The 25770-nt window shown below is 33.4% G+C and overlaps 1 protein-coding gene across 1 annotated transcript in view; it reads right to left on the bottom strand.

The window, feature by feature from the left end:
• Positions 1–21780, bottom strand: part of LOC149772726 (3'-5' exoribonuclease HELZ2-like) — a 60607-nt gene extending 38827 nt beyond the window's left edge. Inside the window, exons 1-6 of the mRNA XM_089947437.1 lie at positions 20464–21780; positions 14727–14918; positions 12051–12090; positions 10072–10160; positions 6138–6326; positions 5601–5637 (exon numbers count right to left, since the gene is read on the bottom strand). Coding sequence (XP_089803563.1) covers positions 5601–5637; positions 6138–6326; positions 10072–10160; positions 12051–12090; positions 14727–14918; positions 20464–21576 — 1660 coding nt within the window. The 5' untranslated portion in view covers positions 21577–21780. The remainder of the gene's footprint in view (positions 1–5600; positions 5638–6137; positions 6327–10071; positions 10161–12050; positions 12091–14726; positions 14919–20463) is intronic.
• Between the last annotated feature and the right edge of the window lie 3990 nt (positions 21781–25770).

Genomic DNA, 25770 nt, shown 5'->3' with positions numbered 1-25770 from the left:
CCTAAATGCCATGCCGTGTACATTGTTTGATGTGGAGTCACCAGCTGTAGAGCTGCTTTATACATGCCTGCCATGCCTTGTACATCGTTTGATGTGGAGTCACAGAACTCTGTGGGGGTTACTGTGATGTATGCGCTGTGTTTGGTGACGTTGGACCTGAAGAGGGAACTGGTTTTCTCGGTGCGAGGGACCAGGGCTTTGCGACCAATGAGTCTGTGATGTACGGGATCTTTCAGCAGACTGAAAGGAGCGGACCATGTATGGGTGCTTCTCTGGCCATTTACTAGAGCGCGTGGAACTGGAGTTAACATCTTGGTCGTCAAATGGGCGCCATGATAGTTGTAGTGTTCCATATTATTTCCACAATTGTGTTTATGTCATTCATTCCTATTATGTCGTTATATGAACGATCGATAGGTTCGTGTCATTCATTCCTATTGTTATATCGTTATATGAACGATAGGTACATAATGTCATTCATCCCTATTGCTATGTCGTTATATGAACGATCAAGAGGTTCATCATTCCATTCATTACTATCGTTATATGAACGATCAATAGGTTCATGTCATTTATTCCTATTGTTATATCGTTATATGAACGATTGATAGGTTAATGTCATTCATCCCTATTGCTATGTCGTTATATGAACGATCGATAGGTTCATGTCATTCATTCCTATTGTTATATCGTTATAAGAATGATCGATAGGCTCATAATGACATTCATCCCTATTGCTATATCGTTGTGTGAACGATCGATAGGTTCATAATGTCATTCATCCCTATTGCTATATCGTTGTGTGAACGATCGATAGGTTCATAATGTCATTCATCCCTATTGCTATGCCATTACATGAACGATCGATAGGTTCATCATTCCATTCATTACTATCGTTATATGAACGATCGATAGGTTAATGTCATTCATCCCTATTCAATTGTTATATGAAAGATTGATACGTTCATAATTACACATATTGTTATATCATTACATGAATGATCGATAGGCAAATAATTACACGTATTGCTAGATTGTTATGTGAACGATCGATAGGTTTATGTTATTCATTCCTATTGCAATACCGTTGTGTGAACGATTGATAGGTTTATAATGTTGTTCATTCCTATTGCAATGCCGCTGTGTGAACGATTGATAGGTTCGCAATTTGCACTGCTTTTCAATATCATTTTATGAATGATAGGTTAGTAATTTACACTGCTTTTCTAAATCGTTATTTGAACGATACATAATTACATTCTTTTCTAAATCGTTATTTGAACGAGACATAATTACATTCTTTTCTAAATCGTTATTTAACGATTCATAATTACATTCTTTTCTAAATCGTTATTTGAATGATACCTTCAAGACTTTTTATATTGAGGTGTAGGTCACTTTTATTGTTGATCGGTGATGGGAATTCATGTTTGTTTTGAAATTACATTTGTTAAATTCATGTCTTAGAGTTTTTCCTCGTTGAGTTAATTGTTGATGGAACTTTATAATTTTCCTGATCTTTTGATTATAATGGTGTCAGATTTGTTATATTCAAATTGCGTTTATAAGTAAACATCTTGTAAACGCAGTTGCTTTTGGTGTCTTCCCTAATCCAGTCCCAACCCGGCTTCATCCTGTGACACATTCATGTAACAGCGCATGGAAATAAGTGTGGAGTAGAAACTAAGCAAAATGACAAACCAACCAGAGGTAATTAAAATATTTAATATATTTACAGTTGATCTAAGTCATTATTCTGCTTTAAGTAACGTTACTACCGACCATAAAATTCTCTTCCTCTCCCCCCTCCTTTGGTCGGTTTGACTTGACTTTTACAATCATTCATAGGTACAGAGACATTGTCGTGCGACACGTGTTAAAATCCAAGCTAATTTCCTCTATGCTGCTCTTTTCATGGGTTTTTGCATGTATCTTGCTATGAGGGTCCAGAAAGAGAGACAGACACAGAGAGACAGAAAGAGGCCACCTTTGGAAATTTTCATATTTTAATTAATAATAATCGATTTTTAGAACATTATAATAGGTTTAACAAACAACAACAACAACAATAAAGCATTAAATACATTACAGTAAGTGTGTCTTGTAACCAAGAAATTTACTGTATATTGTCAACAGGCTATTGCAACTTTGTATCATTGATTATAATAATAATAATAATACTAATAATAATACTTTATGTTTAAAGAATGACTCATTAGTCAAGGACTATTCTCCCTTGAGCCCCTCTTAAAGAGAGTATAACAATGTGCATTATATGAAAGATAGCAATAATTACTGTTTATTTTAACATGTTTAGTATTAAACTACTAAAATTCCATTATGTATTAGAAACACATACATGCTCATGATATCTCTTCTTAAATACTGTAATATTTTCAGCAGATTTTACATGTAGTGGATTAGCTTGTTCCACAGAACTGTACCAGAGTACTGGAAGCTCTTTTTATATTGCTCTGTTCTTGGTTTTGGTGCTAGAAGGTTTCCATGTGATATTGACCTCAACTGGTATTGTGTTGAAAAAGACCTGATTAAGTCCTGAAGATGCTCTTGTGCAGTTCCATGTAGACCTTTATATTCAAGAACTGCCTTGTGAAAATCTATCGTTTCATATATTGTGAACCATATGAGTTCTGTAAACAATGCTTTTGAGGGATGATCAATTAAAACATCTAAAATTATGCGTACTGCTCATTTCTGAAGTTTATAAATCCTGTCAAGCTGAGATTTAGCATAGATTCCCCATACATTTGAACAATAATCCATTGTTGGAAGAATATATGACTTGTAGTACAAATTTTTAGTTTCCATAGGTAAATATTTCTTGATTCTGCTGAGTAGGGCAATTTTGGATAACAGTTTTTCACAAAGCTTATCAATATAGTCATCCCATTGTAAATTATTCTCTGCAGCAACATCTAAAAGCTTTTCATGTTTGACATGTTCTAACGGATGATTATTTATTGTAAGAGATATTTCTGGATTCCCTAACTTGTGTAGTTTTTGTGATGTCCCCAAAATCATACTTTTTGTTTTAACTTTCATTAATTACCATCCTATTTTGTTGTGCTCAGTTTTGAACTCTAATAATGTCTGAGTTTAATCTATTTTGGACAACTTCAGTATTAGAACTAGATGTATACAAGGTTGCATCATCTGGAAACAAATCTGTATTTGTGGATTCATCATTTAATAGTAGATCATTGATATAGAAAAGAAAGAGGAGAGGGCCCAAAACTGAGCCTTGAGGGACCCGTGAATGAATAGTGTGAGTCTGAGAGCTAATATATTATGCTTACTTGTTGAGACCTTTGGTTTAGGTATGATCTAAACCTGTTTAAAGAAGGATTGTCAAACCTGTAACAGTTCAATTTTTGTAGCAGAATTTCATGATCAACAAGATCAAAGGTTTTCTTGAAGTCAAGGAAAACAATCCCAGTCATATGACCATTATCCATTTCCTTCAGCCAAAGATCAATTATTTTGTGGTTAACATGAGTGGTACTTTCTAAATCCTGATTATGCTTTATGAAATAGAGAGTAAGTTTCAAAAAATGTATAGACCTGAATGGCTACTTGCTTCTCAAATAATTTTAACAATACAGGTAGAAATGATATTGGTCTGTAATTCCCTGGATCCTCCTTTTCTCTGTTCTTAAAGAAAGGTGTAACCTTTGCACATTTCAAGGTTTCTGGAAAATTACCAGTCATTAAACTTAAGTTTATGATATGTGTTAATGACTCTGTTATTACTGGTGCAGCAATTTTAAGAATTTGTGGACAAATACGATCCAAACCAGAAGATTTATTAATACTCACCTTAATGAGCATATCAAAAACAGCCTCACTACATTAGGTATTGAAAAATAAATATCAGGAATTTTAGGTCTTATAAATGACAGAAGAGCATCAAGTTAGTCTGGTTCTGAATATTGTTACTAGACATGCGTGTGAAGAAATTATTGAACATTTCCACAATGTCTTGTGCGATGTTCCTATATCATCATTTTGCTTAAGTCTATGGGAAAAACAACTGTTCTTGGTTGGGTTCAGCTCTTTTAGATGCATCCACAATGTCTTGGTACTCTTGGTTTCATCAACAGCCTGTTTATAGTAGTTCTCTGTTGCCTTATCTATCAAGTGCTTAGCTTTATTGATCTACTTTCTATAGTTTTTCACATCTTTTTTTCTTGTGGAAATTATCTCTTAGGTGCCTAGTCTCATTGATCTCAGGGGTAATTGACTTGGATGCCATTTGGTGTTAAACCCTGTCTTTTGTTTTAATTAGGGGATGCTTGTCTAAGGCTGCATTGAACATCTGATACCATTTGTCTATTAGGCAGTGTTGACATCAGCTTTATTGCAGACTGATTGGAAGGGTTTGCAAATTAAAACATTTAAGAACATTTCCTCATCAGACTGTTTAAAGTCCCTGTATTGTATTTCAATGTGTTGACCATTTTTAGATAATCTGGGAACATGTCTAGTTACACAGACAGGATAATCATAACTCGATGCATACACCAGCACATTAATTCACTTATGTTGTCAGATTTATTAGTATAGCATTATTGATGATACTAGCACATTTATCTGTTACTCAAGTTGGGGTGTCATTGGGTACAATTGTAAGTTTCAAAGTTACTTAACAATGTTAAGGGTAGAATTTTCATGTAGTCAATGTTAAAATCACCTAATATGATAGTTTTTAAATATTCCTTTTGTAATCGTTTTGCACCTCAAATCTATCAATCCATTCAGCTGCAGAACTAGGTGGCCTGTAAACCGAACAGAAGAGTATTGTCTTTGATTCGGCAAGGGTTACTTTAATCCAGATACTATCCACCCCAATAGTCTCTAGATAACATGTGTGTAATAACTAATGGAACTGTCTACACAGAGAAGAACACCCCCACCATCCATGGATTCCCTATCTTTTCTTTCAAATCTGAATCCCTGTATTTGGAGAGCCAAATCATCAATATCATCAGAGAGAAAGATAATTATATAAACACTAGATAAATTCCAAGGAAAGTGTACACATACCATTACAATGAACCATATTCTTGTAGGTTACTTAGTATAAGTTCAGTTTCAAGATTTTCATCCAACCCAGATTTTTTCTCTCTCTCACTCAAGATTTCTGCATATTTTGTCCCTTATGCATGAATGCATGAGAGGGGATGGGGAACAGAAAGCAGAAAGGATTGACAGAGATGAAATTGTGTACCATATTAAATTCATTTAGAAAATGGCGATTATTAATACTTTTTATGGTTATTTTCATACTTCACTAATGATTAATGAGTGGAAATTCATCATTGGTCTAGAATCAACTGCATACAGTGGCAAGAATGTTTATATATGTGTACTACTGCACCATGGGCAGATCACAATTTAATATACCAGTAGTACTGGTATATCAATCTGCTTTATATCAACACTTTAAAAGCAATATATATATATATATATATATATATATATATATATATATATATATATATATATATATATATATATATACACAAGATGTTGCATGTTGCATTTTGATGAATCAGTTTTATAATGTGTTGTATACGTACCAAATCGGCAATTTTGATTGACAGCAGTAAAATTTTTCTAAAAAGAGGAAAGTGAGTTTGATTCAAATAAGGAGTGTTTATATATGCATTAGAGTCTTAGGGAAATCCAAATTAATATTAACAACCTAAATTTAATGATGAAAATTTATCTATCGAAAATATTTGGTAGCAAAATCTGTCAGACAATATTTCATTGTTTCTTTTCCTCATGTATTGAGAAACGTGCATTGAATAACAGCCTGCCAAAATATTGCTGAAAAATGCATCTTAGAGAAAAAACATGCAACAAGGACATCTCTGTTGCATTCATCAAGAATTACCACCATTTACATTCAACTTAAAGCATAACAAATATATATCAATTTAGTTACACATCCGTATGGATTAATCATTCTTTCTTTGAATTTAATGCATGTTTGATTTATGTTATTTACCTATATGATTGCACAAAAATTTTATGGTTCTTGTTTCTAAATTTATTTTTGAGCAAAGAGATAAACTGTTATATTGTCTCACAGTTTGATAAGTGCATCTTGCCATCTGAAGAACCATCCTCTTCTCACTGGCCAGGATGGAGTGATGATTCCAGAGGTTGTGAGGTTCAGCTTTTACATACAAGTCATACAAATTATGAGACACAAAGCAGCACTTATGCCATTTTTCGTCTCGTTCCAGATCCACTGAGATTTGCTCTAGCTCTTCTAAAAGAGGTCTGACTTCATGCATCTTTAAAGCAAGTATATCAAGACATTTCAACATTACAAATGAACACACGAACAAATAAACCAATTCAGGCAAAATGAAAACACATCGTTTAATTAAAAACACAAATTCAATTGCAAACAAGAATTGTATGACAGTAACATACAAGAGTTAGTCAAGGCAATTAGCCTAACCCTGCCTGGACATTTGCTGTCTTGAAATGAACTAAACAGATTGAAGAATTCTAAAAGGACTGTTCTTTCGATAATTATTGCCCAAGAATTAGCAATGCTAAACCTGAGGTCACAAAAGATACTTCATAATTTTACGCAGGTCGTCTAAAACACACAAACGACAGCAACACATTTCTCATTTCTCAATGAAAACATTTCTTTATCCTTTGTACATGCTAATACAATAAATATGGAAATAAATGATGACTGGCTTAAGCAAACATACCTTTTGAAGTTATATTAATAACCGAAAAGTTATCTTTTTTATAAATGCAACTGAAGCACAAAAAACATAAATATTTTCTCTCGTGGCATTCAAGTGTGGATGTGTACCATATTAAAAGCACATTGTGATGCTTACATGCATATTACTGTTCCACTACCACATCACTTGAGAAAGAACATGATTGAAATTTTTCAGCTATTGGGCAGATAAAAAGATAAAAAGATCAGATATAGTAATGTAGATAATATACCTAAAACGTTTTAGCTAAACAACTCTCAAGGCAAGTGAAACCAAAATTTTTGCCTAAAGTGAATTTCTACTAAATTCACAACTATTATTTTAAAATACTCTCAAAAACCACTGGATCAATTTTGACCAAATTGGCAGTGAGCACCCAGACAATAAGGACTTTCAAATCTGTACAAACGATGCCAATCTGCTATCAAATAATGCCACCAGTACAAAAAGGAACAAGAAAGCCTTTAAACGACTGCTTATTAAAAAGAAATTAAGAGAATCTGATGAAAATGTGACAGAAACCATGCTGGCATAAATATGTTCCATGTTTGTATATATGATGCCAATTCAAATTTAAATATGACCACCAATATTAACATTAGAAAACCTATAAGCTGTTTATCAACAACTGCTATTTTCAACTTTTCAAAATACACAAGACCAATTTCAACCACACTTGGTGCAACACATCCTGGCATAAAGGACTTTCAAGTTTGTAATGCCATTAAAATGGCCAAAATCTAGTAAAACCTATAAATTACTTCTCCAGTAGTGATGAACAAATTGTAATCATGTGAAAGAAAGCACATTGGTATGAATTATACCTTTCAGATTTAAACAAAAGATGCTGATCTTGTATTAAATATGGCCACTGTTAATAAATAAAATATTTAATCCTTGAAATGACATAAACTGCTCAATAAAATTTGACCACACATGACAGAAAGCACCTATGCATGAAGATCTACAAGTCTGTTAAACAGAGGCAGATATACTATCAAATATGGCCACTGTTATAAAAAAATATGAGACATTTAAATAATTTCTCTAAACCTGAGTGGAACCAAACTAGACAGAAAGCATATCGGCACGAAGTCCTTTTACCTATGTATATGATGCCAATCTACCATCAACATTGCCGTTATTAAAACCAGAAGAAGAAAAAAACATTTCAAATAGTCTTTCTCCGAAAACCTTTCAACAGAATGTAAGCAAATTTTACAGAAAGCTTCATGGCATCAAGGACTTTTATGTTTCTGCAACTACTGCTCATCTGCCATCAGATATGGTCCTAAAAAACCAAATACTTCTAAATGACTTTCTTACAACAAGAGCAATCGGAATGGCACACAATATGCCTGCCCCTTGAGTATGTTATGGTTAACTTATCAAATTATTAATAATGTGCAAAGTATGCAGTCATGAATGCAGAAACCATTATTTTTCTTATTTGAAAAATTGTGCAAATGATGATTTCTGACCTTTAGATCCCAGAACCTTTAGGTTCCTTTATTACATTAAATGCAAGCCATCCACGATGCTTGGTGTGGAACTTGCCATAGAATAAAACCCATTCTGCAATAACAATTTTTCTTCGAGTCAAAATGACCATGACCTCTGGCCATTTGATTTAAAAATCAATAAACCTCTTCCATGTCTTAGGAGCAAGCCCATGACAAACTTTTGGTCAACGTACTAAAGTTATGATGCAAAAAACATTTGCTTGCAGTTAAAGTGGTCTTGACACTTCTATCCCAAAATCAAACGACTTTATTTCTTATCAAAATAATAAGTCATAACCTTGGTCAAGAAACATGGTCAAAAACTGCTATTTTTGTGCAAAAAATTATTTTCTTCTTGATTGATTTTGTTTCTTTTTTAACCAAATGCAAGATATCAACAAAGTTTGGTCAATGTATGTGATGCAGAATTAATGTTATTGTGTAGAAAACGATTATCTTCTTTCAGGCAGAGTGATCTGACCTCTGACTGCCAAATCAATAGGGTTCTTCCTAATAGCCCCTGGTGCAAGCCACTCCCGAAGTGTGGTAGCTGTTGATCAATCGGACAAGACGATCAATTGTGAAGAAACAAAAGTGGTAACAGACAAATGGACAGTTAATATCATAACATAAAATACTAATCCTAAATGCATCATATCCACTCAACAGAAAATGATGAAATTTGACAGAAAGCTTCTTGGCATAAAAGGCATTTAACTTTGTACTAAGGATGCCAATCTCCCATCAAGTATTCATTTTAACTTTGTACTAAGAATGACAATCCCCCATCAAGTATTGCTACTGTCACTAAAAACAGAAAAAAATATTTAAATAACTTGTTCTGGAAAACTTCTCAGCAGACTTTGACTAAATGTTGTAACCATATTTATACAAAATAATCTCCATTCACCACCAGATATGGTCCCTATTACTAAACCTGGGACTGCTACAGTGACCTAGTGGTTAGAGCATCCACCTTGGATGCAGGAGGTCGTGGGTTCAAACACTGGCCGAGTCATGCCAGAGACTTAGAAATATGGTACTAACAGATACCTCGTTTGGTGCTCAGCATTAAGAGGTTAGTGTTAGGATTGATTGGCCTGATGTCAGGATAATGTAACTGGGTGAGACATGATACATGTCTGCGGCATGATGCCCCAATACTAGTCATCACTAAAAACTGTCCCAATGCAGACATCATAGCGATATGACTGAAATTGTTTTAAAGCTACATTTAAAATCCAAAACACACACACATACACTAAAACTGGCAAATACTTTAAACATCTCAGAAAATCACTCAAAAGGATTTGAAATTTTTTTTACAGTGTTCTGGCATAAAGGACTTTCAAAACTGCACAAATTTTGTCATCAAATAGAGCCGCTGCTTAAAATATATAAAAACCTTTAATAACTTCATAAAAAGCAGCTGAATAAATTGTATTCAAAGTCTGACCCAAAAGGTTCTAGCTTGAACATCTTTCCGAGTTTTATACAAATGCTGATTTTCTGTGGTCAAAACTCACTTCCGCTACTAATGTAGAAACACATTTTTGGAAAATTATTTTTAGAAACAAAATGCGTAACAGAATGTGACTAACTTTGAGGCACAATATATCTAATCTACTACACCATGCCTACCAACGTCTACCTTAAAATCATGGGATTTTGTATGAAAACAAGTTAGTACAATTCTATACTATAACAGCTACAGATGGAACATACACAACAACGTAAGCTTGTTGTGACGTTTTTAATGAGAAAATAAGATGAATAACCTCTATACTTACAACTGCATCAACAAAGTCAAAAGCCTCAAAAAGGTCTGTCCACAAATGATCCATCTTATTTTCCTCCCAGTTGGAAGAATATTTTATAGCTGAAAAATGAAAGTCGCTTTTCAAACCAATTTAGAAAATATGTGTTTTGCAATAATAAAATATGGACATTGCTAAATTGTATCACAATGGATATGCTTGAAGGATTATTTCAAAAATACACCAAAACATAAAATATTCCAACTCTTTTAAGGTTTTATCACAACAGAACTGATATAAGATTTATTCAACATAACTCGGGTCAAATAACATAACCTGTGCAATGGCACTTAACATATATCTATGAATATGGAATATTGTAAAATATGGAATATTGTGCTATTTCTATGTATACACTTATCCATTATTATTAATACAATCTGAAACAAACATTAGTTTACTGTACATTTTACAAGTTCACTCCATTCAGTTTGTTGCTTTAGTATCGATATAGTTTTCACAGGGCTTCTGGGAAAAATGGAAAGATAAAAAAAAAATTGTCACCAAAATCATCTTTTGTCACAAAAATAGATATTTTCTGTTTGGAAGATCAATACTTTCCCAATAAATATATTACGAATCCAAGAGTAAATAATAAGTTGCAATTCTAAACTAAGAAACATCCAAATAAGTGTATTAGAGAAGATCCTGAAATTTATTTAAAATGTTTGTAAGGTCTATAATTAAGGCTTTCTGAAAGACAGTTGTAAAGTCTTTAATTAACACCCTTTGAAAGATAGTTGTTAAGTCTATAATTAAGGCCCTTTGAAAGACAGGTGTAATGTCTACAACTAAGGCCCTTAGGAAGATAGGTGTAAAGTCTATAATTAAGACCACATGGAAGATACATGTATAGTCTATCATTAAGACCCTTTGGAAGACAGGTGTAATGTCTATAATTAAGACCCCTTTGGAAGGCAGGTGTAATGTCTATAATTAAGACCCCTTTAGAAGACAGGTGTAATGTCTATAATTAAGACCCCTTTGGAAGATAGGTGCAGGTTATCATTATGAACTTTGCTTATTTTGGTCTTAAAGTATATTTCTATCAATGCGCTTCCAAGTGTTATTTATATTTTTAATCTGATATACCCAAATATTGTATCTTCCCATTTCAAGAAAAATACTTTTCATATTCTCCACCCGTTTACTACTATTTAGTTGCAAGTTTTCTTTAGCATAACTATAAAAATGTTCTTGGTTTCCTCTTGATTAACCTGGTCCAATATTCAATAATTCTATAATTGAAATCCAAATTGGATAACATCCAGTATGTACACGGTGTACTCTTCTACATTTTGTAATCCATCTTAAGAAAAGGTATGCATATGTTCATGCATTATTAAGTCTTCATATGCCCACACTTTACATTTATAAGCAAAAGTTGGTACTATTGTATCTTGTTAATTTACCAAAATATACATGATACCTGTTTTCAAAAACACTTAATAAAAACAATCTAATATGATTCATTTCTTTACTTAACAAAACCTGACAGTATGAGACATATAGGTATATACTGTATGAATGTACCAAGAGAATTTTCAAAAGATACATCTCATGATCAACGAATTAATTTTATCTCATGAACATATATTATATGATTTGACAACAATAAAATGCATGCATGGTGTTTCAATAGCTATCACATCTATAATTGCCAAGTACAGATAGGATGTGGATAACTATAGGAAAAAATGCAGATATGTCATAGAAAAGAGTTTCTCAAAAAAAACCCTATAACCCTTGTGAAAGACTATATAGTATAACTTGATGAGAACAAGTCCTGTATCCCATCTACGTGACTATTTGATTATGTGACTATATATAAGCTATTAAATAAACTAAATGATTACATTAAAAACTTCTCTTCTATTTGATTTTTTTCTTCATGGCACTTCAATTTGAACATTCTTGAAAATGACTATCAAGCAAGAAAGAATTAGACTTGCCTAGATAAAAGCTCCTAACCGCCATAGTGATTATGCCAATCTGAAATAAATAAGAATGTAAAGATACATACACATAAAAGTGTGAAAATGACACTGTCTCACTCCATTTAAAGAAAACCATTTTAGTCAACAGAAATATATTAATATTCATAATTATTAATGTTTCTGCCTGAAAAGCATTCATGACTGTGATGCAAACATACCAGAAGTAACAAAAAAGCAATATATAACTGTTTCCTGTTTACCAGCTGAATGAAAAAATATAATAACCCAATTTTGTGGGTCTTGTACAACATATGCAACTATCTGGAAGTGAATTATAGCTTTATAGGTGACAAATAACTTCCATGAGTGCAATAAATTTAAGTCAAACCATATACATGTGTGTATATATATATATATATATATATATATATATATATATATATATATATATATATATATATATATATATATGTATATATATATATATATATATATATATATATATATATATATATATATATATATATATATATATATATATATGTATATATGTATATATATGTATATATAATATGTGTAGTATGTAATCTGTATCAATGATATACCATGAGATGTATACATTTTTCATTAAAAGGAAACTCGGCAAGCCTTATTTCCTTTTAATGAAAAATGTATACATCTCGTGTTATATCACTGATAAGCTCCCATACTATACATATATTTTATTTATATCACATATAAATACATATATTTGCCCTCTGAACAGAGTTAAGATTTACTATAGGCAACTGGGTTTGACCGGGTGAATGAACTAATCACATGCCTTCCGAAGGTGTCCACTACAAAATGTAGTTCTGTGCCTTTTGTGGCTATATACAATCACTTTTGCATATTGATAAGTTGATAATTTCCTTTACTGAGTTTCTATTTTTTCATCACATTGATTAAATCAATATAATAAACACTTATGATTTAAACCTGAAATATGGTTTTAAAGAAGAAGTAGAGCATTACAAACACATGGTTAACTACGCCATTCAAATGAACGCTCAGCCATTAACGTACTGGCACATGGAAGTTAAGGTGAAATAGAAACTAAGCAAAATAATGAACCAACAAGAGGTAATTAAAATATTTTAATATATTTACAGCTTATCTAAGTAATTATTTTGCATTAATAACAGTACTACCGACCATAAAACTCTCTCTCTCTCTTTGGTCAGTTTGACTTTAAAACTCTCTCTCTCTCATCCTTTATTCAGTTTGACTTAACTTTTATCATCATTCATAAGTCCAGAGACATCGTGGGATGACACAAATGAGAATCCTTTATGCTCGTCTTTTCACAGATTTTCGCTCGTATCATGCTACGATGGTCCAGAAAACAAGAGAGAAAAAGCGAGAGGGCAGCCTTTGGACATTTTCATATTTAATTAATAATAATTGATTTATAGAACATTATAATAGGTTTAAGAAACAACAACATTAAATACATCAAAGTATGTGTACCACGTAACCAAGAAATTTACTCTATAATGTCAACAGGGTTTGCAACTTTGTATCATTCATTATATAAATCCCAAGGAAAGTACACACATACCATCACGACAAACCATATACTTGTAAATTTCTTGGTGTAAGTTTAATTTCAAGGTTTTCATCCAGAGAAAATTATTTTTCTTTCTCACTCCAGATTTCTGTGCAGTTTGTCCGTTATGCATGAGGGGGTAGGCTCAGGACAGAAAGAAGAAAGGATTGCGATGAAATTGTGTACCATATTAAATTCTTTTAGAAAACGGGCATTATTAATCCTTTTTATGGCTATTTTCAAACGTCACTAATGATTAATGTGTGGAAATTCATTACTGATCTAGAATCAACAACACGTGGCTTCAATAATGTTATATATGTGTATTATTACGCCATTGGCGGATCACAATTTCATATAACAATAGTATTGGTATATCAAACTGCTTTATACCAACACTTAAAAAACCATGGTGGTTGTAATGTATGTTGTGGTGTGTGTGTGTATATATATATATATAATATATATATATATATATATATATATATATATATATATATATATATATATATATATATATATATATCTTAAATGCCTTCAAAAACCAATAGATTACCACTGTCTTTTCCTCTGAATATCTAAACACAACAGATGCAAGATGCAGACCAACTCAAGTTTCTGTGCAACAGTCTTTTATAGATACACTCTAACAATCCAGATCATCCACAAAGTAGCCAATTGGTTCCTTTGATGTGGAGGGTAATTTAAATTTGGTGAGCGTAGTTCAGGTATCACAATTCCATTTGCAAGTCACTATGCTACACTAAATTGATTTGGTCATTTTATACCCTAAGTGCAAACTATCCACAAAGTTTGGCTGTTGCAGATCATGAAGAACTCAAGCAAATGTGCAGAAGCTATTTCTCTTCTTTCAGTCTCAGTGACCTTGAACTTTGACTTCAAATTGATAGGGTTCTTCCTTGCCACACGTACAAGAAATATACAAAGTTAATGTAGATGGCACTGACAACTGAAGTTATTGTGGACAATCCATATTGGCAAAAAATGGACAGACAACATCACAAAATACACCCTGATTACAGCAGACATGTCAAAACTAATTTGTTGAATTGTTCAGTTATAGACAGTACTGTTGAACATACCTTCTGAAATACATCAGAGCAGGTTTCATACCCAAGTGCCACAAAGGAGTCTTCCATTTGATTTGCCATTACACCTAAACTTTCATATGCTCTGGTAATAAATTTATTTGCAAGAGGAATCAGACTGGCAGATACGGCTCGTTTGGCATGGTCTAACAGCATCTTGATCTGCTTGGGGTCACTCATTACCGTCTGAAAAATATGTATATGCTGAAAAATTGGAATTTGAAGATTAAGTATCATCTCATAGTGCAATGAAACCACATTTCTGTGTATCATATCTTCATCTAAGATTTGTATTGTCCTGAAACTGGAACAAGTGATATCTTCTACATATTTTCTATCATATCAAATACTTAAGTTGTCGTAGCAGTTAGGCCTACACGACGATAAATAAAATGAGTGTGCTTAGTGTTAAGTTTAGTGGCCGATAGACGGTACAATTTGTTATCTCATAAATTGGAAACACAGGCACTTGATTCCTGGTTAAACTAATATGTAAACTCACCAATTAACTAATTACTTTACCCTGGAATCAAGTGCCTGTGTTTTCTCTGTAAGCACAGTCTACTCTTGTTTGATTGGTTAATATTGTAAGTAAAACAATTCATGTGACATGAGAAGTTTGAACCTGCTTGCTTTGTATACTTTATGGATAAATAGAAATATGGAATATGGAATTAATATGATTAATTATTTATAGAATACTTATTTGTTTGCATTATTATTAGTATTATGCAGATCATCATAGTTATTATATAATTTGAGTTCTGATGGAATACTGAACATTCTTTAATAGCATATCAAGGTATAATATTTCATTTTAAAAAGTACATTATGCACAATAAAAATATTAATAAAATTGTTTATCTCTTTATTTAAAAAGTTTTGATAAAGTTATCTAGAGAGATATATGTATCTTTAAGATCCAGTTTTATGTATTTTTATGTATTAAAATAGTATTTATCTGTACTGTATATGCATTTTTCCATGCCAATTATTCGTTAAAGATTAAAACAATTACATATGGTAAATTAATTAAGCTATGATGTCATCTTATTTATGTCATGTTGTTTATATCATTGATCACTTAGAAACTGAATATATTTAATGACGTGAGCAATGATATTGAATTCAGTTTGAATTCAGCCTGATGAAGCAATAAAACAAGACCCGTCACACATTCTACTTGCTGGTGTTGTTTATTTTATCATTTGCTTTGTATACAAAATAATCCCATAGACGAATTTTCTTCTTTCATTTGTTTGAATATTGAAGTATGAAACAATTTTTTTTTTGATGGGACAGATTGCATTATGAAGATATTTGTGTCTCTCTTTTGTGAATATAACATGTCTTTCTCATTCACTGGAAAACTGAATTTGTATCAGTATAGAGCCAGCGGCTATTTTGTTTACAAACGATACATTAAAGCCGCTGAACAACACAATATAGTCATCTACGCTCCGTAAAGGTAAGATGTCAATTTGGTGTTCTAAAATGGCTGCCTATATCCATATTAGATGTAGCTGAGGAACAAACTATTCCTCATTACAAGGAAAAGGCTATTTAGTAAAAGAAATGCAGGAATTTTTCAGTAAGAAATTTTTAAGTAAACATTCACAAGTCTTTGAGTGCAAAAATCGCACAGCATTTCAAAGTTCCAACCTCCAGAATGAATTTTACTAATTCTTATGAGATTAAAACTACTCATTCTTGCATGTAATTTATTATATTCGGTACTTTTTTTAAATTCTTGATTTTAATAGGAAATTAATAGTTATTGAAATTAATAACTGATCTTACAATTGTATCTTTGTTACAAGTATAAACTGTCCAGAATTATAAATAGCTCACCAAGCTGCTGAATAACAGCCTCTTACATATACTTATTGCAGAATATGAGTTTCTACAGTCTGAACTGCTGAATAACAATTTCTACAGTCTGCACTGCTGAATAACAGTTTCTACTGCATTACTAATAGCAGTTTTAATTTCATTTTACCCTGGCAAGCAGATAAGTTCATATTATCGTATATATTCAAGGGCTATATTTATTGCCACTCACTATAAGAAATAAAGTAACATTCGAATTTGTATTTTGGTAACTTTGATGACTGTAAATGAACTAGACTCTTGAACTTCTAAGAGTCATACTTGGACTTTCTTGCAGCATTTGATTTTCAAATAGTTTCCAATACCGTCACTTGACTGAATAGTTAGACTGTTATATATTAATTCAAATTTTCCAGTATGCATTGCAAATATTTCGCTATATTTCTAACATTCACTACAAAGTGAACACACAATTCTTAGATGACGGTAGAGGTTAGGCATAAAAGATTCTGATTTCACCACATTACAGCATAGAATCTTTTCATAGAACTAATCCATGCTGCAAATAACTGCATAGTTATATTTAGCTTGAAATTATAAATTCACTGCATAGGGAAAAACTTTCAGTATAAATATCGTCTTTTCTAAATTCCTCAGTGAGGTTCGATGTGATACATTAAATGGAAAATATCAACTTATGATTCGTACTTTCGAGTAACCGCTGTACATCGACGATGGAGAATAAATCTAAATAAGGTAAATACTTTACTAATGCTGCTGCACATGATAGAGTTAGTAGATACAAAGCTTATAGCTAATTCATTTTCTGCAACGATGATTTCCTAGAAGCATATTTGTATTTGTATTTGGCAACGCATGTCAATAATTTAATTTAATTATATATCATAGATATTTTGACTCAAACCAGTGTCAAACCATAAATTATATAAAAAAATTGAGAATCTAAATATTGCAAAAATGCACAGAAATTTGCATTAATTTAGTTTATTCTTGACAGGCTATTTTTTTTGGGGGGGGGGGGAATAATTCTTAAATCTGTTAAGTATTACCTGATAGGGTAAACTGCTAAAAATATAATTTTGAATTGACGTGTTCTGTATGATTTAAAAAAATAATAACGCTGAGAGTTTCAAAGTATTAGCAATAAACGGGTGGGATGTAAAAAAGAAAATTTCTGGGGAGGGGGGTTGTTTTTTTTTTTACCTAATCATTATAGTCTGAATATACCTAGCCGTTTGTTTGTAAACCCCTCCCCTACCGATTAAAAAACGAAAAGCATAAATGAGATAATAAAAAAGCACAGAACTTACCGGTAGTCAGTTTATTCATTGATTTATAATTTCAAACCTGAGTATGTCCACGAGGGCCATAACACCGTTATCGTCTGCGCGTTTCATACCAAATAGAAGGTTCAGTGAAATAGACGACCTTGCTCGCCGGTCATTTCCAGTTCCTGGACAAGTCCATTTTCAGTGAAGGAGTGTATATACAACAGCACTTGTATGTCATAGAAGGTAAATACTACATTGTCTGCTTCCGATATTTACGATGTCGAATCAAGCAAAGGAAAAGAATAATAATTACAAATTTGCCTTTTACGTGGATTGAACAAGTGGTGTAACTTCTACTTATATGTGTGCAAAGGGCTATAACTCTCGACTCTCAACCTTATGACAATTTACGGAATTATCCGCCAGTCACCGATTAGGACGAACTTCGTCACTTGGTTGTCCGAGGAAAATAGTCTCACCCATAGTGTACGCAATATCGCGCCCTGTTGGTATGGAAAATTTGTTAAGCATGAAATGCGTAGAAGATGACCATGTTAGGGGCAACCTGGTCATAGTCAGGTTAGAAATTATAAATCAATGAATAAAATGACTAAGTTCTGTGCATTTTTGAAAAATCTTGTTTATGCTTTTCGTTTCTTAAATCAGTGGGGGTGGGGGTACAAACAAACGGGGAGGTATACTAGGACTATAGCATTATCTGAAAATGAATGATATTCGTCCCAAATATTGAACTTGTAGTAATTCAGTGCTGAGATTCAGCATAAACGTATTGCAAAGATAGGTGTAAGGTTTATCATTCAAAATGATGTATGGATGTATAAGGAATTTTGCACTTGTAATATAGATAAGCAAAGATGTAAACAGTGATGACAGAAAGTCTTTACATTTAAATATTATGTTACTGTCTTTGGCACTGTTTTGTGAAGGTTTTGAATTCTTTATAACCCCTACTAAGCTTTGGTGTTTAGTAACCAATTATCATTTCTTAATAAAACCCTGATTACAACAAGCTTCCAACTCAAATAGTGTAAGGTTTTGGTAATGAGGAAATTAGCCTTAAGTTAGATCAATCTGTGAAGATGTTATGACTTTTACGTTCATTATACGGAGATGTAATGAAAGTAACATATGACACTGTATTGTGAAAATTCTTTAACTTGTTTTTTTTTAAAAAATATTTCGTAATTATTGTCCGTTGTCGGAATAACTTTCCTCAGCGTAGAAAACCTGAATATTTGCGATTTACTCCTTTATAAAGGAAAGGGAGTTATCAGTTACCCAACAAATATTAAATGGATAATAACCACATGTCTTCTGATACCTTTTTATGATGAACCGCATCAAGGTAATGTGGAGCCCTAAACCTCTGTCGGATTTAGTAAAATATATACATGTTCTGATGACCGAAATGATAACATGTTGATGCACGGGTTTGAACATAGTATTAATGAGGTTAAAGCAGTGAACCAACAGGAGTCTACAGCCTATAGGATCAAGGATGATTGGCACGAACTGAAAAGAAGCGAACTCATGGGTAGGTCCATTTATGGGCCCATAACATATATTCGATCACGGGTGATTGACATATGTTGAGATAGTCTGATCCGACGATTAAGTCCGATAGGTCCGAGCCTGAACCAGAGGACCAAGGGCAAATGTTTTAGGTACAAATTGTGATCCTGTGAGAAGGTTAGGTCAGTAATTGGGATCCTTTGGGTAATTTACGACTGTCATTCGGTTAGTTGGAGTGATCCAGCGAAACAGGTCCATGTGGTTGCTGGAGCCTAGGATCACAGGCGGAAGGTGGAAGCTTTATTGCAATTACGATCAGAACAATCATGCTGCATGGTGTCAAATCAATAATGTTGTTCAATTGGCATGAGATTTTCACATAAAATCTCGTATGTTTCCGTTCAGTTTGTGTCAAAATAATGAAAACAAACGTAAAACAGACAATTCATCTCATCTCATGTCATCGCTCTACTTTCTTTCTTCTTGTCTTCCTTATTCATCGCTCGTTATTTCGTTCCTCTTTCTTCTTCTTTATCTCTTTTCTCCCATCATTCCTCTGTCATCCCTATGAGTTAGCTAATTCTCCCTTTCTTTCTTTCTTTCTTTCTTTCTTCACTTATTCCTTTATTTAGACATGTGTTGCATTCTCTTCCTTCATTTCTTCTTACACTTACACGTCACTACATTATGTCACCCTTCATTATATCATTTCAGCATCTTATCACAAGAAAACAGAATAAACATAAAAATCAAATCGAAAAATGTAAACGCTAGAATCCGCTCCATGCTTATTCTGCCTCGTTTTCCCAACACGTGTACTGTTATTGTACAAAGAAAAATAAGTTAACAGAAAAGGACAAAACACTTAAGAACATAAAATAGGGAGGATTCCTTTTTCGCTTGCTTAAGGTTAGTGATTTGTATTTATAAATCAAGTTAACCAGTTCTTCCTTTTCTACTATTGCTTTTAAACAGAAATCATTATTCAAGATCCACCAAATATACATATCACATGAAGGTAAATCTGTCCAAACTTTATACAGTCAAGGCTTTTGTTCACATGAAGGGAAACATACCTGATTAGTTTTGGGAGGAAGCACCTGATTTGCCACTGCTTGAACTCTTGCCTTTGAAGGACCCAAGATATCCTCTTGTTCATCTGGGCCTCCACATGCACCACCTGAATTGCAAAGAGGGACATCATTATCCGTATTCAAAGAGTTGTACTCCAAGCTAGATAGTGGAATATCATCATAACACTGTATCTCCTCTCCTTCCTGAGCCCTTGTTATTGAAGACGCTTTTTTATCGACTTGTTTTTCTTGCCTTCCACACGCAAAAATCGAATTGCAAGAATAAGAATCAACACCCATACTGCCATGACTAATCTCTTGATGATCTCCAAAAAGTGTTTGGATAACTCCATTACACACAGGTGTACTTTCCTCTTTTTGTTGGGAATCCAAAGGGAACTTGCAATTTAAGTCTAGATCCTCAAACCTATCCTCATCTGATTCGAAATCCTGTATTTTATCCAGGTTTAAACATGATGATAATGCAATAGAACATATTTCAGATGAGGCACTATTATAAGGTGATGATGAGCTCCCATATAATTCAGAGGTGCCTTGGTTATCCTGTGGGAGCATGCATTGAAAATCTAAGTCATCAAACACATCATTCTCCAATTCAAAATCCTGGTTGAAACATGGGGATAGCACATAAGAGTCCATATCAGATAAGGCACTAGTATAAGATGATGATGAGCTCTCATTGACATCTGAGGTGTCGTAGCCATCCAGTGTAAGTTTGTGATGTAAACCTTTGTCTTCGTCATCACTGTATTCCAAATTCTGCATCATACCTTGGTGTAAGCATGGTGATATTCTTAAAGATTCTATTTCGGATAAGGCACTATTATAAGACGACGATGAACTTCCGTAAAGCCCAAAAGTTTCTTGATCATCCAATGGTTTTTTATTATCCAAGGCCGCATCCTGATCTGATTCAAGACCAATGATTGTATTGGAATCAAAAGGTGGTGATAATGTAAGAGGGGTAGTTTCACATAAGGCACTATTATAATAGAATGATGAACTCTTTGGCTCTGGTTCGTGGTCTTCTGGTTCTTTAGCTCGAGTATCTACTACAGGAACAGACATATCCATTTTGTTGAAAGTGTCATCCATTCCTATGGCACATTCAAGTATTTTAGGCCGTATATACACTTATCTTATCTGGTTGAAATTTTTCTGAAGTCCTTTGCAATTTAAAGTCTTTCTTTTCCTGTTCCCAAATATACATGTATACTCTCACATACTGACACTTTAATCTCATCCGTCACGGTGTGCGTGTTGTCCATATGTCATCCAATTTTGCCTACTGTGTCAACACTTGACGTAATAATCTGAAGAAATGAAGAGTAAGAATTGTTTATCTAAATAGTCATCTGATAATGATAGTTCAGTCCGCGCAAACCGAACAGGCTAATTCCAGCTCTTTTATCATCGCCTTATCACAAACTAAACTGTAGTGCTAATCTAAACATTGCCTCGATCAATATTGTAACAAATTACGTCCACACGAGAAAAGAAAGTACGTGTTGGTAAACAAGTTACACGCATTCAGAGAGAGAGAGAGAGAGAGAATTATAATGGCAATATTATGGTAACTCCGATATATTATTATTACTTAACTGATCTGATAGCTAACAATCCAAGGTCACGAGAGAAGCTTGCAGACATTACTAATTACCTGGTGCTCATCGATATATGCTGAAAATTTATAGTGGGGGACAAAAAATGAAAAGTTTATCTTTTTCGAGAGAAATCTTAGAGACCTTAAAAATACAGATGTTGAATTAGCAACCGATCATTTCTTATGGTTTTAGTGTATATAAAACAATAAACTTCAGAGAAAAAAAATTAGAGTGTAAGCAACGATTTCATATCTTATTTCTGCTTGCACTAGTCCATGGTAACCACTGCAAGCATTATCATGCTGAAAATAAATTCGGACTAGAATGATTCTTGGACGTTTTTCAACTAAAGACTTTTTGGCAATCTTTATCTCTAAGTTTAAACATTTAATTGTTTTAAAATTTGGCAATTTTACTGTCATTGGAACAACATGGCCAATAATACTGTGAAGTACCCACCCAACAATATACCTACTGTGTCAGGACAAAAAAGTGAGATATTTATAATAAAAAGAACATTATTTTATATCATATCAAATAAGAGGAAATAAGTTAGTAATAAACAGATTAATGTTAATTAAAAACATTTTTCGTCAAATCTGTTAGAAAATTTAAACATTGTCCAGCGCTAGAAGTAATATATTCCTAGGTGAAAGTCACAGACATTGAGTAACCTAGGAGTGATAACCAGCAGAACATAGTGTATGCATCCATAATTACTTTGATTAATCACTACAGGTCAGGCCTCACATAAAACCCATGCAGAATTCAGTCCACTCACCTAATTCGTAATACACATTTCCACATTAACATAAATCAATTTCACTCATTATACGACTTGTCACAGATCTTTATGATGTAAAAACGTACACCACGTGGGTGAAAATCAGATCAAAAATATTCCAGCCAGAATGGTAACAAGGTGAGGCAGCCTAATGCAAGATTACTTCATTAATATGCATGGATGTAGCTTATTATTGAATCCATCCAAGATCATGAAGATATAAGGCCATATTTTAAATCTGAATTAAAATCATAATAGAAATATGGCAGACAGAATAGGAAAGAGATTCAAAACAATCTGCTCCAATATGACCTTATTAACGTGTGGATCGTGCAAACTAGTTCTACCAATACTGGATAAGAAATATAGACTATAGTGTAGCAACAAGATGTGCCGATTGTATATTAAATCACCTCATTAATAGGTGGTTTGTTTCTGGACTTGTCCAGGGTCTTTATGATATTGAACACATAACCCAAGTTTTCAAGATCTGACCAGAAATATGCACTCCATTTTGAATTGATATATGAGATCTGGCACAGAATGAAATCAATGGCAAGGGTAAGGATACGGTACTTTAATCGTTCTGGGGGATACATGATTGATTCTTAAAGAGGTTCCGACTGATTCAGGGAACTGGTCAAGAGTTGAAACTTTGCAGAGATCGCTTTGTTAAGGAAAAAGGGAACGATGTGAAATTTTCCAAACCTTGGATGGGCATGTTAATGGTGGTTAAATAAATATAAAACCCCGATTAGATAAGTTAAATTGGCGTAGGTTTCTCAGGCGAACTTTCGTGTTTTATAATTGTATTACACCGCAAAACTCGTCAGTCTAATTTTCTGCATTCGAAGGCAAGAAGTCTTGACTCTGAGAAGAATAGTGAGTATTAAATCGTAAAAGGGTCAAATGGACGTGTATTGGAAGTCCTGAGAGACGATTCTTTTAAAGTGGAAAAGAGAGCAATGTACAGTGTCTTAGTTTCATAAAGTTTTCTTTTATGTGAGTCTGAAGATAATTGATTTAATTTATTTGTGTTGAATGATATGAATCATGTATGCTAAAAATTGATTATTTTTTTAGGTTTGTATGATGTTTATGTCACTGAATTGCTAGTTAGCAAAAGATGTAGTTAAGACAAGAAGTGAACCGTGTCTAATTTATTGGTATAACTATGATGTGAAATCTCGTAACCTCTGAGTCGGTTGAATTAGCATTAGAACAGTAATTAGCATTAGAACAGTAATAGGGACCAAGCGGTTTTTTATTGTCGACCGAATGTCTGCATGTGACTGACATTAGTCAAAATAGTGATTAATAACTCATTCTGCAGTGGCCTATTTGTTAAGTGTACGAGGTCAGTACAGACTATGATTTCGATCAATTAGTAATGGTGGTTGGATGTATTAGGGGAATATATTAAGTTCTTATATTATATATTATCTTTTGTAGAGGTGGTGTGTAAGCAAATTATGGATGCAAGGTTGTGTTCTGAAAGCATTTTAACATTTAGCATTTGTTTGGAATACGATATGGCTAAACTCTCAAGGGGACGACAGATGAAACATTAGTTCATTCCAGGGAGCAATGTAGAACATGAATCTAGTTGTACTATCTTATTTTAAAGAGAAAGAGCTCACACGTCATGACTTCCACGCCAGAACGTCAGAAAAACTGAGCGTAACAACGTGAGAACGCTTGATAGAAAGATTCCACAATGAATGGAAAGAATCCTTTGCGGATTAAAGAATCTACGCCTGAATGAAGCGCGAATACCAGACGGAACAGTGTTGCTGCAGAAGTCGACTCCAACCGACAAGCTACGTTGAATCTGGAGTGGCCAGAGATGCAGACGTGCCGGACAATTCAATTCGAAACGTTCACTCGAATTTATGACAAAATTTTGCATATATGTGTAAACGGAAAAGCTAATTGCATTTTTTATTACTTCTGGTACCTATTTTCAAGTAGAAATTTATCCTTCAAGTGTCTTGTACAATTTTATTTTTGTTGATCTAATTATTTAAATTATTATATTCTGTTTACGGGGGTGGGGGGGCTCTTGTCGTTTTATCCTATATCTCTGCAAAGCAAAACACTGATTAACTCGACACTGATGATCCAAATTATTTACTCAAATGGACTTCTACAATGTCCGCCAAAATGACTACTTATTGCAATATACACGTATTTATACATTAAATGAATTTGCTGATCACAATGCCAAAATACAGAAAACATAAATCATAAACAAACAATTTTGCATCATCTCATACCATGCGGGCACTGTGGACACGCGACCGATAGCGTCCAAAGCAAGGAGAAATCGTTGCTTGATTTGGAAACACCTGACCTCTGACGTAGAGGCAGGTGACCGTTACATACAAGACAAATCTGACCTGGGTTAATTAGATTTGCCGTTGTTTAGTTAAGGTGATCGTTATTACAGATTGGATTATCTCTATAAATTAACCAAAGTTTCTGATCGCGATGGCAACACAGCTCACAATGCCCGTATATTGCAGTGGGATTCTTATACTCCTTCTTGAGAAGTACAGTGTGTGTTGTTTTATCGTCTGAAAATGGCAAGGACAAAGCATACCAGTTTAGAAGCACTGGATTCCCCCACAGGACTATCTGAACTGTCCACTACGGACTCCGAAACTCAAAAAGAGTAAGAAGAATCATATTACACAAAATAATTAATCCAAAAGAAAATAATCAACAAATGGAAATCAACATGGAAAAACGAGACATTGAAAACAGAATGCGAGCAACACGAGGCAATATGGCGACCAGAAAAGAAGTCAATTACCTGGAGAAATTCTTCAAGCTGGAAAGAGTAGTGATGCATGACAAAAGCTATCTAGAATGTAAATACAGGGAAGGAACACAAGAAAT

The sequence above is a fragment of the Sinohyriopsis cumingii genome, unplaced genomic scaffold (assembly GCF_028554795.1).
Source record: "Sinohyriopsis cumingii isolate HCF-2022 unplaced genomic scaffold, ASM2855479v2 utg001196l, whole genome shotgun sequence".
NCBI classification, from domain to species: Eukaryota; Metazoa; Mollusca; class Bivalvia; order Unionida; family Unionidae; genus Sinohyriopsis; species Sinohyriopsis cumingii.
The sequence above is the reverse complement of the archived record's forward strand: the minus strand, read 5'-3'. Positions and strand labels throughout refer to the sequence as shown.